This window comes from Camarhynchus parvulus, chromosome 5 (assembly GCF_901933205.1).
Source record: "Camarhynchus parvulus chromosome 5, STF_HiC, whole genome shotgun sequence".
NCBI lineage: Eukaryota > Metazoa > Chordata > Aves > Passeriformes > Thraupidae > Camarhynchus > Camarhynchus parvulus.
In genome coordinates, this window is record NC_044575.1 from 11,183,802 (window position 1) to 11,197,849 (window position 14,048).

Sequence of the window (14,048 nt, forward strand, 5' to 3'; positions counted from 1 at the left end):
AAAAATGGATTTTACTGAAACAGTGGATGTGCTAAGAATAAACTTTGGACATATGCCAATTACAAAAAATTAAAGCTCAAACAAACACATTTTATGAGCACAGGGAAAACATTGCTTCCTGAAATGATTTATAGAAACTGTCTTGCAGCAACAATAATTATGGTTTGTGTTTAGTCCTCCTGCCATGTGTTTCTTTATAGCTACAGGTTGGCCTCTGGTAGGAGAAGCTCTGTAATTGAGAGAGGCTAAAAACAGGTACTGGAAGATGCAAAACTTGTGGGGAAAATGAAAGTCTGGATTCTAACCCTAAACCTTTTGTCCTGAATCAGGACCTATGTTGGTACAGATCCAAATGATGCCAAATAATTACTTTGGATATGTTGGTCTATCTGAGCAAATGGCTTGAAAACAGGGTCCCTACATGTGAGATTGAAGGGGGGTTAAAGCCATTCATGAAGCTTTGGGTCACTTTCAGGCAGCTGAAACTGCCAGGAGACACTAGACTAAAAAATATTTCTCTACAACTTGTCATGAAATGTATGGACAAAAAAAAAGCTGCTGTGTTATTGGGCAGAGGATTTAGTATAGTCAAAATAGAAGTGGTGATCAAAATGTTGTTTCTCACATTAACTGCCCTCTCCAACTACTTTTTTGCCATGCTTGGGAAATTTGTTCAGTAATGATTCAGAAGAAAGAATACCCCAAATGAATTGCTAAAGCCTCTGTAAAAATCACCAGCTGCATATTGCTGCTTGAAACTGGCAACGGAAAAAGATTGTGGTTTCTCATTGAATAATTTTGATGAATGGTCTAAGTCTTACTCATAAGCATTTAGTTGCAAGTACGTGGTGTTCCAAATGTAAGGTTTTAATTGGATATACAGATGACACGATGAGTTTCACCTTGCTGGCTGTAATTTTTCTGATGAAATTCTTGGTGAGGATGCCCGAGACAACGCACTCTCCATTCAGTGGGAGGGCAAGGTCTGACTTGATTCACAGGGTGCAGTATTCATAGAAGGTGAGTAATACAATACTGGGAACACAAAGTGAGTTTCTTTTTAGGGGAATGAAATTCACTGCATCTTTTTGGCAATGACTGTCTGCATTTACTTAAATGAGTGATGCAGGGCTCTAATGCTTTTAAATGATATCAGATCCTCTGATAAAAGACATAAGACTGCAGCCTATTTATTGTGATGAGACAGGAGTTAATAAGATTACTCCTACTCTTCAGTTACTTTTTCATCTTTTGCAGCCAAATGCTGGGGGTTTTGTTAGCAGGCAAAAGGAGGTCAGTTCATTTAAAGGGTGTTGATGCTAGAAATAAACATTTTTTTCCCTCAAGTGGAACTCTGAAACTTAGGCTCAGTTGCCTGACTGCCAAACCCCTGGTCTTTAAACCAGAATTACTTTTAGCACTGGAATGCTGCATCCTTATAATAACCACTTATATAATTTTTTTAAAACCTTAAAAATATTACAAATAATAATAAAAAAAAAGAATAAGGGTCATGTAAACCTGCAATAACTGTGGAGTTTGGCAGAAGAAGGTACAGAAATGTGGTAGCAGTGTCTGAAGGCACTGCTCAAGGGAGAATTTGTGCTGGAGAATAAAAACAATTCCAGTGCTGTGTTGTTCAAGGTGCTGTACAACAGGGAGTGATTGTCACAAGCCTTTTGCAGAGTAGAAGTATTGTGTGAGTGTGTGTGCATAGTTATTTGCTTTGTTGTTGAACAAGCTTTTACTCTTAAAGTAGGTACTCTGAGGAAAGGTGTTGGGGTTTTAAAAAAAGAAAAACAAAATAACAGCAACAAGGAAAATACCCAAACAAACACAAACAAACAAACAAAAGCCCCAGCAACAACAAAAAAGCCAACACCAAAAAACTTGTCGAGGGAAAGAGTTAAAGCCATCTGCCTGAAAGCATTGTGTAAAACATACACACAATGTTGGGGAAATAAGCCAATTATGTGTGCTTCACAGGAGGTGGGGGACTGACCTTTGTGTATAATTAGTTCTTTTATTTAAAGCAAAGATTTTGAATAGAATAACTAATTAGCTGTCATAAATGGCAAATTGAAGATTTTGGCCGGGTTCCTTGGGGAGAGTGGGAGGAGGTCCCTCCTCCCAGCCCGTACTGTACGCTCCGGCTCTCCTCATTAGGGTTGTTTTTAGTTCTCCGCAGAGGTAATGAGGAGTGCAGCCACACACTTCTCTGAGCCCCCTCTAATAAGCCATGAAATGCAGGTGGAACAGAGCTGCCTCCAGCTCCTGCTGCCTTCTCCCCACACATGTGGGTGTAGCTGAGGGGGGCAACTCGGAGTGGAGGGGGTCTGAAAAGTCCTGGTGATATCACCTGTGTTTTATGCTCTGGACTCGACTGTATAAAATACAGGCAAGCTGCAAAGCCTTGAGGCATATATCATTAGCTAGCAGTCCCCCATTACTCTTTCAGACCAATTAACCTTTAGAGTTGCATTAGAGAAATTAGGTGGTGAACTTCCCTGCTTTCAGAGGGGACCTCTAGCTCTGCTGCAGACCAGAGCACTGTGGAGCCGTGCGCCGTAGGACCAGTGCAGATAACTGTTATTTAAAAGGTCTGCCATTTATGAAAAGTTCCCAGGCTCTCTTGGAAAGGAGGCTTTATGAACAGTGCCCTTAGAGGAACCGCAGCTGATTGCCATGTGAATAGAAATATTAGTAAAATGGCTTAGAAAAATTTAGAGGTGTACTTAGTGGACACTTGTGTTATAAAGCCAGCTGAATCATTTTACAGAAAGACTCCGACTGAGCAGATACGGGCTGATTAAAGCTTGTTTGTCCGGCTGTGAATAGTGGTAAAGTTTGGATTACTCACTACAATAACAGCCTCTTTAGACACAGACATAAATTTCAGTAAGTCCAGAGGTGGTGTCTATAATTTTTTAATGTGTATTGGAGCTCAGAGCACTCAGAGCGGGTTTAGTTTTGTATTTACCAGCAGCAAGTCTATTAAGCTGTAAAGGGCAAAGAAGGGAGTGTAGGTAGCCAGAAATAGAAAGGATTCATCTACTGTTTCTAAGAAAAGAGAGCACTGGATGTCTAGCAACAGGAGAGAAGAGAGCTACTTGATGGTACTTTCAGAATCTGGCAATAATCAGTGTTCTCTTGTGATCGCGTATTTAAATGTGTGAGCGTCCAGCTGTTAATTTTTCTAGTTCTACAACACTCCTTCTCATTTTCTTATCCTCGTCCACAGAGCACGCGTGGAATTTGTCAAAGGTGACCCCTTTGTTTCTTGACAGCCCCAGTTAGACACCACATGTCCCTTATCAAATTGAACTGGATATCTTGGCATTTCTAGGCAAGTACTGGGAGGAAATGGACATAGAGAAATGAAGCAACATCCCAGTCTTGCAGTGGGTAAGTTACTAAAAAGAAAGAGCAGTTCTCCAGGTGGTTTCTGCCTGCAGAGCCCAGGCTGCTTCAGGTCTGCTGGAAGGGGGAGGCAGGAGGAGGAAAGCAGGGTTTGGTGTTGACTGTGTCCTCTCTGTGCAAGCCTCTAACTGTGAAAAGGGTTAAGCTTCTGAGATGCTTCTCTCTCATTGCTTGGAAATGACATGGCAAGTGTTCAAGGAACCCTTGCTGATCAAGTTTGGCAGTTTTTGAAATTTTGTTTCACGCCTTGCCTGCTGTGTCAACTCGCCAGCTAATTGCAGCTGCAACTTTCTGTAGTAGCTTGTGCGCTCAGTGCAGACCGGTTGGTTGGGATGTCGGAGGGAAACCTCACAGCCCAAAATGTAATTTCAAAACACTGAACCTGACCAGCAGAGGCTGACCTTGCTCGTTATTATCTGAGTGGGAATAGCAGCTTTGAACATCATATGATCTCTGAAATGGTACCTTTTTTCATTAGAAAGCCCCCTGCTGAACGCTGACCAGATACATAGCTTTTTTCCTTGCTTAAGGTACTGCTTAAAAATATATCTCTATCTGTTCCTTTGCTAGTTATTAGAAGCATATCAAAGTGTTACATTCCCCTTACTTGCAGAAGGCTCTCATAAGACAGTGATGCTGTTGCAATAGCGAGGAGCTCAGATGGCTGCGGAGAATGAGGGCTGCCAGGGCCACAGCTGGAGCAAGAACTGCCCCTGCAGTCAGCCCTCAGCCATCATCCAGGCCTGCTTACCACAGGAGACCCTCCTAACCTGCCCTAAATTTTCAAACCAGCCTCTCCTAATGGTCCAGCCAAGATTTCATCCCTGCACAACTGCCCTTGTGCTTGATGATGCTGCTGCATTGGCACCCTCTGGGTGAGGGCAGCTGGACCTCTGAAAGGGCACTGCTTTCAAAAGTGAGGCCTTGGGAAGTCCCATCTGGCTGAGGATCTTGTGTTTCTGAACTACAGAGCTGATGTCAAACCCCATCCATACAGCAGCTCTCTTGAGTTTAAGGTGTGCTGGTTATGTGGAATCTGTGTCTTTCCAGATGCAGGATCCTCGTGTTACCTACACAAACCTTGCAAAAGGATTTTATGGTGACCCCCCTTCTTGTGAGAAATCCTCCTCTGCCTCTAAAGGTACACATTTAGAGAGCCTGTTTGGGGGTGAATAATGACTTGCTGGTGTCTGGGGCTCCTATCTAAAAACATAATTCTCACATCTAGGTCCTGGTTTTCATAGGTGCGAACTATTTTCTTTCATCGCTGGTACTGATCTTACACAGCTTGCAAATGCAAATTCGCATGCTCACCCTTCTCTGCCTCACAACAAGGCAGACTCTTCTCACAATGTGCAGTTTTCCTGGAGTGGAGTCGGGAAGAACATGGAAATTACTCGAAAATGGAAGCTTATTTTTGCTATTGAAAAGTGTTTTGGATTAAAAAAACCCAAACAAACAGAGGTGTGCCTAGAACCACAGGGCCACTTCCCTCATTCTCATAAGAAACTCTCACCAGGCACATGGCATTTCTGCAGTCTGATCTGCAGCATAATTCACTTCTGATGCTTCCCTGTCTTGTCCCTCTTTCCAAATGTGGGTATGTTTATCTATGGCTTTGTAGAATTTCTCTCGGGAGCGTTACAGGTTGCATATGTGGCCAGACTAATACAGATACAGATTTTCACTTAATTACTGCAGATTTGTCACTGGTGTCAAAAGTTTACTTGTAGAGACTTGGGTTTTGAGTGTGCTGCAGCAGAGGGCAGGAGAGTTCTTTAAGGGTTTTTGAATGTTAGTTGGCCTGTCTCTGTGCTGCTGAGACCACTTTGATTACAGATGGATCAATACCTCACTGTTTGTGTGGAGGTGTCTTAAGTGCTATTGCCCTCTGCTCAGGCTCTGACAAAGCAATTATTACTGTGGGAGTGGTGGGTTTACATGTGCTGACCATTAGCCACTCTCAGGTCACCCTGGCTTTTAAGGAGAGCAGCAAATGTCACTTACTGCAGTGGCACTGGCTGGGTTCTCTCTGCTTAAGGGACTGTTAATAATTCTATTATCAAGCTGCTGCTTTCTGGGACATCCAGCGCTTCCTGCAGAAAGGGTGGATTAACTTTGTGTAAGAGTATATAACCAGTGACACCTGCTGCTGTGCCACAGTGTCCCTTCTCATCATCTCTGCATTGGTTAAGCCCACAGTGTGCTTGTTACAGGCCCAGCATTGTCATTTTTAGTGACTGACACCAGTAAAAATAAAAATCATAACGAATTCTGGTGTCTCAGTGAGTTAATTTCTTCTTTCATCATTTCTTGTCCTGTCCCTCACCCACAGTACAATCCTTGTTTATTTTTCCACCTTGCCTATTGATTCCATACAGTCCATTCCTGCCTGGCTCTTAAACTGAGAAGGGTGATGAGCATCACAGTGCTCACCATGGCAGGCACTGGCTGCTTGGAGAAAAGGAAAAAGCTGGACACAGCACTGAGGGGAAGGGGCCACAGCAAGTCCCCCCAAGCCTCCTGAGCCGAGTGTGCTGTCACCACCTCATACCCAGCTATCTCATGGCTGTTTTGCAGCTCCAGCAGGGGTTTCCAGGAAGGATTAAACTCCTTACTTTTTGCTACCTTCTCCTGTGATACAAGAGGAGGAGGAAAGCTCTGCTTTGCTTAAGGAATGTGGCTTCATTTGTGGCAGAGGGGTGCTGGTGGGGTTATTTTCAGCAGTTCTCAAGGGCTTTTGAATCAAATTTATTTTGGAGCAGCCCCTGGCCTGCTCTGGCTTTCAGTCAGGCCTCTGTCACCCACAGGATTCACAAGAGAGGAAAAACAGTGGCATGCCACATCTTTTTATACCCACTCCTCTCCCCTCCCCATCAAACTTGACGCAGATGCTGAATCAGGGGGATACATACCGTGATGGCCCTTCTGCTCTTTTTAATTGCCTGTGGCAGGTAATTAACAACACAAGGGTCTGGGTAATGAGGTGAAAAAATAAATGTTGAAATTTCAGCCATTTTATTCTGCTGCAAGATGTTGGTTAGAAAGAGTCTGGTGCGTTGTGTCAATCCTGCCCTTAGAAAAAAAGGGCTGCAAGTGTCGCACTCCCTCTTAGCCTACGACAGCAGATGAAGTTGGGATTCCTTTGACTGTCAGCTCCATGCAACATGAGCTTCCTTTGCCTGTGAGCTCCTTGTGATGGCGCAGCAGCAGCAGCAGCAGCAGTGTTTGCCCCCAGACTGTGCTCTGAAGGAAGTGCTGTGTTTGCCTTGCAGGCGTGCCGATGCTCTCCGTACAGCCCAAGGGGAAGCAGAAGGGCTGCGCCGGCTGCAACCGAAAGATCAAGGACCGGTACCTGCTGAAGGCTCTGGATAAGTATTGGCATGAAGACTGCCTAAAGTGTGCCTGCTGTGACTGTCGTCTTGGAGAGGTTGGATCAACTCTTTACACAAAAGCAAATCTCATTCTCTGCCGCAGAGATTACCTGAGGTAAATAGAGGGACGTACTGTGGGCTCTTCCCCAAGCCTCTCGGCGTGCTGCCGGCTCTCTGGCTTCCTAAAAATGTAAAAACCTGTGCTTGTGCATGGCCAGAGGAGACTGGAGTTCCTTCCACTGTCTAGTCAGGGCTTTTTATTTGCACTTAGCATATTTTGTAGTGTGGGAGGTGAAATCCTGCTTTTAGGTGAAGACACAAGGCGGAGGCCATGAGTTTTTATAATTATTATTATGGACCAACAAGAACAAACTCTGCTTGCTGAGTAAGTTAGGAAAAACTCTTAATTCTCCTTGCATATCTCTGATGCAATACTCCTGCATATTGACTGAGACCTGACCAAACCTTTTCCTTTTCCTTTTTAGTCATAGCTTTTGGACAGACTTCTAGGCTTGAGTAAGGTTGCTCCCAAGGGGCTCTTGTCTCTTTCCTAACTAAACAGAACAGAGCTCCAAAATTACAGATCAACTTCAAAAAATGTTTTTTTCTGAGGAAATCAGCAGAGACCATCACTAGCTTTGAGTTAGAACCATTCTGTCAGTGTGTGTCTGCAATACGTAACAACACATGGGATTTTTTGCCTGATGTGTATGGGGGTTTTGTGCAAAATACTTTATGCAAACATAAATGAATATTAATAAGACAGCAGGCCTAATGCAAACATTATTATGAGGGTCACACTGCAAAACACTCAGACTTTAGCTTTGTTTTTCCTTTGGAAGAATGTACTTGATCTCCTGCTAATGTATGTGTTCTCTTTTATTTTTCCTCCAAGCACTGATAGCATTTCCCAGGCAAGCTCAACCAGTAAAACATCTGAAGCAAAGCAAGCCCAACACACTGTTGTAAGATAGGGAGGTAAAATGCCTTCTAACCTTTCAGTGTTCAGAGGCTGCCCAGATTAGTGTCAGTGCTCAGATGCTTCATGTGTTTCAATGTAAAATGTATTTCTGAAAATCTTCAGTAAATATTTCCTTAGTAAACTTGAACAAACAAGTTTCTCCTTCTAAAGATGAGAGATTAAGTGCTGAGCCAAACAGAAGGACTGAGTCTATCAGCTGCCATGTGGGAGCTGTCACCTTGCCCTCCCGCCCAGCAGTGCACAAGAGCATCCTGCCCACAGGAGGGTTTTAGAGCTGAAAGTCTTTGGGCACATATGAAATATCTCAGCTGAAATTCTGCCACACAGGCAGCACTTGCAGCTCCACCTCTGGTTAGGTGGATTGTGTCCCCACATCTAAGTGAGGAAGGAGGTGTTTGGGTGAGGGTGAACACATTGAGGTGGAAAAGACAAGATAAGCAGCCTTTGGAAAAATGGAAAGGGTGTGAAAGGAAAGAGTTAACTATCTTCACTATAATGAAATAATTTTTGTACCTTCCTTAAAACTGAGTATTTACTAATGTCACAAGTCACTTGTTCTGGAAGCATCCTTAACCCTGTCTATGCTAAGCTAAAAAATTAGCTCCAGTATGTTCAAATTTAACACAGAGATTTCCACCCCCAAATTAGCATTTTGATTGTTCTTCTTCAGCTCAGCTATCCTCTTTCTGTGTTGTGGACATTATTCTGATGTGCCAGTGAAGAAAATTTCAGTTCTTGATCTTCCCTTTTTGAGGAAGCCTTTCATCACAGTATCACAATCAGGTCATGCTAGATACTATCACAGGGACCCCTAAAATCTCTCAGGAGAGCTACTTCCAGGAATAGGTTTCTTTCCAGGAAGAACAACTACATTCTTTTCGGAAGTATTTGTTTGTACTTTATCTTCTATACATTATCTTTTCTTTATCTTGTTTGCACCCAGCTTGCCAAGTGATCTAGGTCTCTCCATCTGTCATCCTCCACTTCATTATTTATCACTTGACTTTGTCATTTCTGGTGTTGAAAAAGTGTTGGGTTTGTGTTTGTTTTTTTTTTTAATTTGACCCTGAAGATAGATATTCAGCTTTATTCTATATGTTGCAGAACCCTGCTAGAAATACTGAGCTGCACAGTGTTTCCAATTTACATTTGCTTTTTGAGACCTATGAGCTACCCCATGTTTTGTCCATTTAATAAGCACCATATTGATTTTGGTTTAGTCTAGTTTCATAACAAAAATAATGTGTGGCATCAAATCAGACATGTTAAAGTGCCAAAGGACAGCAGTATTGATGCTGTTAGGTTTAGAAGGACCTTTTTACCACTGGAGTTGTAGAGCACTTTCTTTCTTTCTTTGGTTTATCCCGAGAATGCTGCTTTGAGGTGGAAAAGCTTAACCTGTGATTTTCCCACTGGCCCCTAGATGATGGGAATTTTCTGGGGCACACCAGAAGCCTGTGCTGGAGAGGGAAAAGAAGCCAGGCATTGCAGACTCCAAGAAGTGGCCCATGTCCCAGCTTTGTGAAGAGAGGGCAATCCACGGCATGAACCATGGAAGGCAACAGCTGGGACTTGTGTTTGACCATGGCCATGCAGCCTCTGTCCCAGCACCAGTTAAATGTGTTTAAAAATTTGTTCCAGTCTCTGGAACAAATTTCTCTGCCTAGAAGGTGCCTTGTAACGCCTCTGTCTCTTTTTAAGGTTGGAATAGTTCCTGGCCTGACAGGGGAGAAGTCTGTTGCTATTTGTGCTACATGGTTAAACTGTGAAGAATTATGTGGCCTGTACATTAAGAATTTTACCTTTATCTGAATTTAGAGTGTTGGAGTTTTGACTGGTTTTTTGTTGGGAAGAACAGTAGAATTGTCATATCCTGGGAAATTTGTCAAAGACTCAGCTAGGAAGGAATAACATCAGTTCTGTAACAGCATTGTTAATTAGCCTTCAGCTATTTAGGCAGCTTTACAGCTATCATGATTTGTATTCTTACAAATAAGTAAATTTAGTTTATACTGGGGTTTTTTGAGGGATTCTGCTGCACTCCTGGGGTCTGTTCCCCTGATGCTAAGGAACAGACCCCAGGAGTGCAACAGGCTCTGAGGATAGGAATAAGGGCATTGCCACGCAGTCCCATATTTATAGAAGTATAAAGCAATTTTTTTTTTACTTTAAAACATCTTGTATTGGCTTCTACACATAATATTTCTTTCTCCATTTTAACTATTAATTCTATTAATAGAAGGAGTTAAAGTTGCCATCACGATCTTCTCTACTGTCTGTTCCTTCCTGGTAATTTGAATTTTTCTTCTTGATGAATTAACCATTCCTATCATTATATAATTCCTTCACATTAGTAGTTTTTAGAGTCTCTACCCACATTTTTTCCTCCTTGTTAAACAGCTCCCAGTGTTTGGTCTCCTAGTCAAATTTTAGCAGAATTCATCCCTAAAAATAACTTTTCACACTTCACACTGTGGTTGCACCATAAAGGGAGCACTTTACCTGGAGAACAGTCAGAGGAATTCAGTCAGAGGGCTCCTGGAATGTTTTGTTGTCAGTTTGCAGCTCTGGGACCTTCCTGAGGGCAGGTGTCCACGAGCCACAGCCACGGCAGGGATTGGGGCTGGGGATGGGCTTGTGGCAGAGGGTCAGGACAGTGGCACTGCCAGCGCCTTCCCTGCTGTGGCAGCGTCCCTGTGGAGCTGGCTTTGTCCCAGGCCCTGGGAGCAGGGTGGGCTGCCGGCCCTGTGTGCTGTTCCCCAGTGGGTTTTCAGCAGAAATCCTTCCAGCGTGTTCCAGGAGCTGCGAGCAGACCACAGCCTGATCATTTGTTTCAAAAGATAAACTGTCGTCATTGCTTGTGAAGGAACATTTGTTAACCTTCACTTTTCATAAAACACTTTCTTGCTCATTTTTTAATCATGAAAGATGAAATTGGATCTCGAGTTGTTATCCTTGTGGTATCACCTCAGTCTCCAGCTGTGTCTCGATGTATCTTTCAATACATTTCATCTCAGCAAATAGATTTACCATTTGTTTCATAATCGCAGTTCCAGCATTCCTACCTCTAATTATTTTTGATAAGCAAATGCTATTGAAGGAGCTGCTTCTGGGACAGAGCAGCTTAGCATGCAGGCTCAGATGGCTCCTCGCAGCCCCCACGCAGCGCTGTGTGTTTGTTCCAAGGCATAATTAAACATTCACCAAGCTCCGCTTCACAGGGACGGGCTGGGTGTTGCATCAGGATTTCCCGTGAGGAGCTGACAACTTAAATTTCACTGTGAAGTGCTGATGAAGAACATGATTTTTCCTTTTTACTCAGCATGGTGCCCTCACACGAGCAAAGGCGAGTCGGGCTCGCTTTGAGAGGAGCAGAACTGTTGCTTCTGCATGTTTGATATGCTGGTGTTGGGAAAGTTTTTCATCATGTAAACTGATTGGGGCCTTAATTAGACTCCAAAGAAAGCTCAAAACCTGCATTTAAAAATGGTGGTGAATTAGTAAAAGAGAAGGGCTTTCTGGGAAATCCTGATGCTGTTCTCAGGGGCTTTCATGGCAGTTCTTTTCACCCACTTTCCCACATGTTTGGATCAGGGCTGCAAACCCAGCATGGCATCACTCTGCACATGGTGTTGGTGCCTCCAGGGAGCAGAGCAGCCCTCTGCATCCCACCTGAGGGACAGGGACCTCCTGGCAGGACTGCCCTCCCCTGTCACCCCTCAGCACTGTCTGTATCACAGAGGCCTGAACTCCAGCCTCGGCAGCTCCTACTTCCAGTGACTCAGATGCCAAGTCCTGGGGTTTTTGCTCTACTCCAAATGTCCCAGGACATTAATTCTGTCAGTGAATTGCTTCAGGAGCCCTTTAGGTGAGGTGTTCTGTATCTGGCAAATATGCAGGGTTGAATTTTCTTGTGTGATAAGAGCACAAATGTGGGTGCCCTACTCTGTTGGCACAGGAGGATGTGGACAAATTCCCTCCTTCTGGTGGCCTTCCCCAAGTCAGGGAAGAGAGCCCTGAGCCAAACCACTAAACCATGGCTGGCTGTGTGAGAACGAGCCTTTGGGAACTGAGATGTGTGTGCCTCAACAGGCAGATTTTATGTTAATCTCCCCACAACATCACTAATGCTCAGAATGTGGCTTTAACCTGCAGAAGCTGCAGCACCTTTGAAGCAGGAAGGAGAGAATTTGGGATTTTTTTCCCCTCTGGAGAAGCACAGTGTGCGTATATGCACCGAGAGCGTGTCCTGCTGGATTTTCAAGGGCCATGTTTAGTGTGGGAAGGAGAGGTATAAATGCAGTGTGGCTGAACAAATGGTGTCTGCTCAGTGCCTAAAAATGTCACTAAGCTGAAGGGCTGCTTTTGCCTCGCAATAAGGAGCATCTTGCATGCTGCATAGGACACCCTCACTTCTACACTTGGTGTCTGTACAGATTAAGGAGGATTAATTAAGCTCAAAACACAATGTGTCTTGGCAACATTGCTGTGCTTTGTGATGTTAAAATACAGATATTTTTTTTTCCCCTGCAGTACCTGGTCCAGGACTTTCTCACAGCCTGTGCCTGTACTTGGTTTGTTTGTTTGCTTTTTGCCCTCTTTTTTTCACCTCCACAACTTCTCACTGAGGAGGAAAGCTAATGGGGAGCAATTCTGCCTGGCTGTGGTACACTAGCATGCCTCTGGCACTTTCGGCTTTGCAGTTTTCTGGCTGCTGTGTTTAAACTCTCCTAAGAGGACGTTGTTGCACTTGTGTTGAGCAGTGCCAGAGCAAGGATGGGTTTAAGGTCAGCAGTTTCAGTTACACCCTGGGAAAGGGCAGGAGGACTTGGACTTCTCCTACCTGCTCATGGTCCCAACCCCTCTGTAAACGCCCACTGAAAATATGGAGGGAGAGGCCAAAGGAGGGAAAATAAGTGAACATTCAGATGTGTCCTTCAAGTGAAAACAGACTCCCTTGAGCAACCTTGAAGTTCAGGCCCAGCAGTCTCTGAACCAGTGCGGTCACTTGGCCAGGGGCTGTTTTGTACTGGTTCAACTCCCCCTGCTCTGCTGTCCTTGAATGCCAAACCCTTTGGCATGTGAGATGTAAATTCTTTGGGATTGAACTTGAAGGCTTCATGAGAGGACAGCTTGACCAACTTCATTAGTATCAAAATGCATTTCCTTTCCTTCAGCTGACATGACTTCCCACTGCAGCACTGACAACGGTGTCCTGGATAGGAGGCTGCACCAGCTAATAATCTATTTACCATGCTGAAGGATCTCCTACCACTGAAGCTTCCTCTAATATTACACAAAGGCTGATTACAACAAAGTTGTCTGAAGTTGCTTTTAAGATTATCCTTTTTGTCTTTTTAAGTGATGTTCAGGCTTTCCCTGCATTTATTGGTATATTCAATACTCCAGTCAAATCACACTTGTAGCTCAGCATATTTCTAATATCCACAGATGGGAAAGATATTGATTGCAGTATTTAAGAGCCACCCTCACTGAAAAATCAGTTGTTGGTTTGTCTCAAAAGGTAGGGGCAAAACAGTTCTTTTCATGAGGATGGGTTTCAGTTAACATAAAGCAAGTCTTTTTCTACAGCAGGCCCTGATAAAACTAAGAAATAAAGAGCAGCAAGCAAATAGGGGAGGTATGTGGGAAAACCTATTTTACCTTCTGGTTGGGGAGGATATGAGCATGGAAATCCATAGTTCTTCTAAAACTTGTATATCCAGATAGTCTGGATATATAAATATGTAGAAAAATAAGCAGTTGTACATAATATCTACAAATGCAGATATTTATCTGTAGGTTAGTGTTTAGTCCTCCTTCCATTCATAATTCTTATCTTTCAGTGTTGACAAAAACTTTTTTTGGGGGGGAATTATCAGTCTCCACTCAGCTGTTTGAATTTTGAGCTTGTTTTGTTCTTGTGTTTAAAATAATCCAGTTGGCACTGCCAACCTTTCCTTTCTGTACCATTCGTTATTTTTATGTGCTTGTCCTGCTTCCTCTTTTTTTGTCTCCTATGAAGTCAACAGCTCCGAAACTTTTTCTGCAGAGGGGAGATTTTCTCCTTCTTTTTTGATTGCAAGCTGCTATCTAGTCAGACACCAGGCTAGAGGGGGCGAGAAGAAATGGGGACTCTCTCCTTCTAGGCAATGACTAAACCAGATTGTTGTTCCTAGTGGAGACAGAAATAGGCAAACAGGTTCTCAGTTTAGGCCCCCTGAACATCTTGGTTGAACAAAAAAATCTGTTAAAAGGTGCTAAACTTAACA

The 14,048-nt window shown here is 43.6% G+C and overlaps 1 protein-coding gene across 2 annotated transcripts in view; it reads left to right on the plus strand.

The window, feature by feature from the left end:
- The window catches only part of LMO1 (LIM domain only 1), a 55,649-nt gene that overhangs the window by 32,221 nt on the left and 9,380 nt on the right, over window positions 1-14,048 (plus strand). For both annotated transcript variants that reach the window (XM_030948864.1, XM_030948865.1), the window contains exon 2: window positions 6,696-6,909. In XM_030948864.1, coding sequence (XP_030804724.1) covers window positions 6,696-6,909 — 214 coding nt within the window. The remainder of the gene's footprint in view (window positions 1-6,695; window positions 6,910-14,048) is intronic.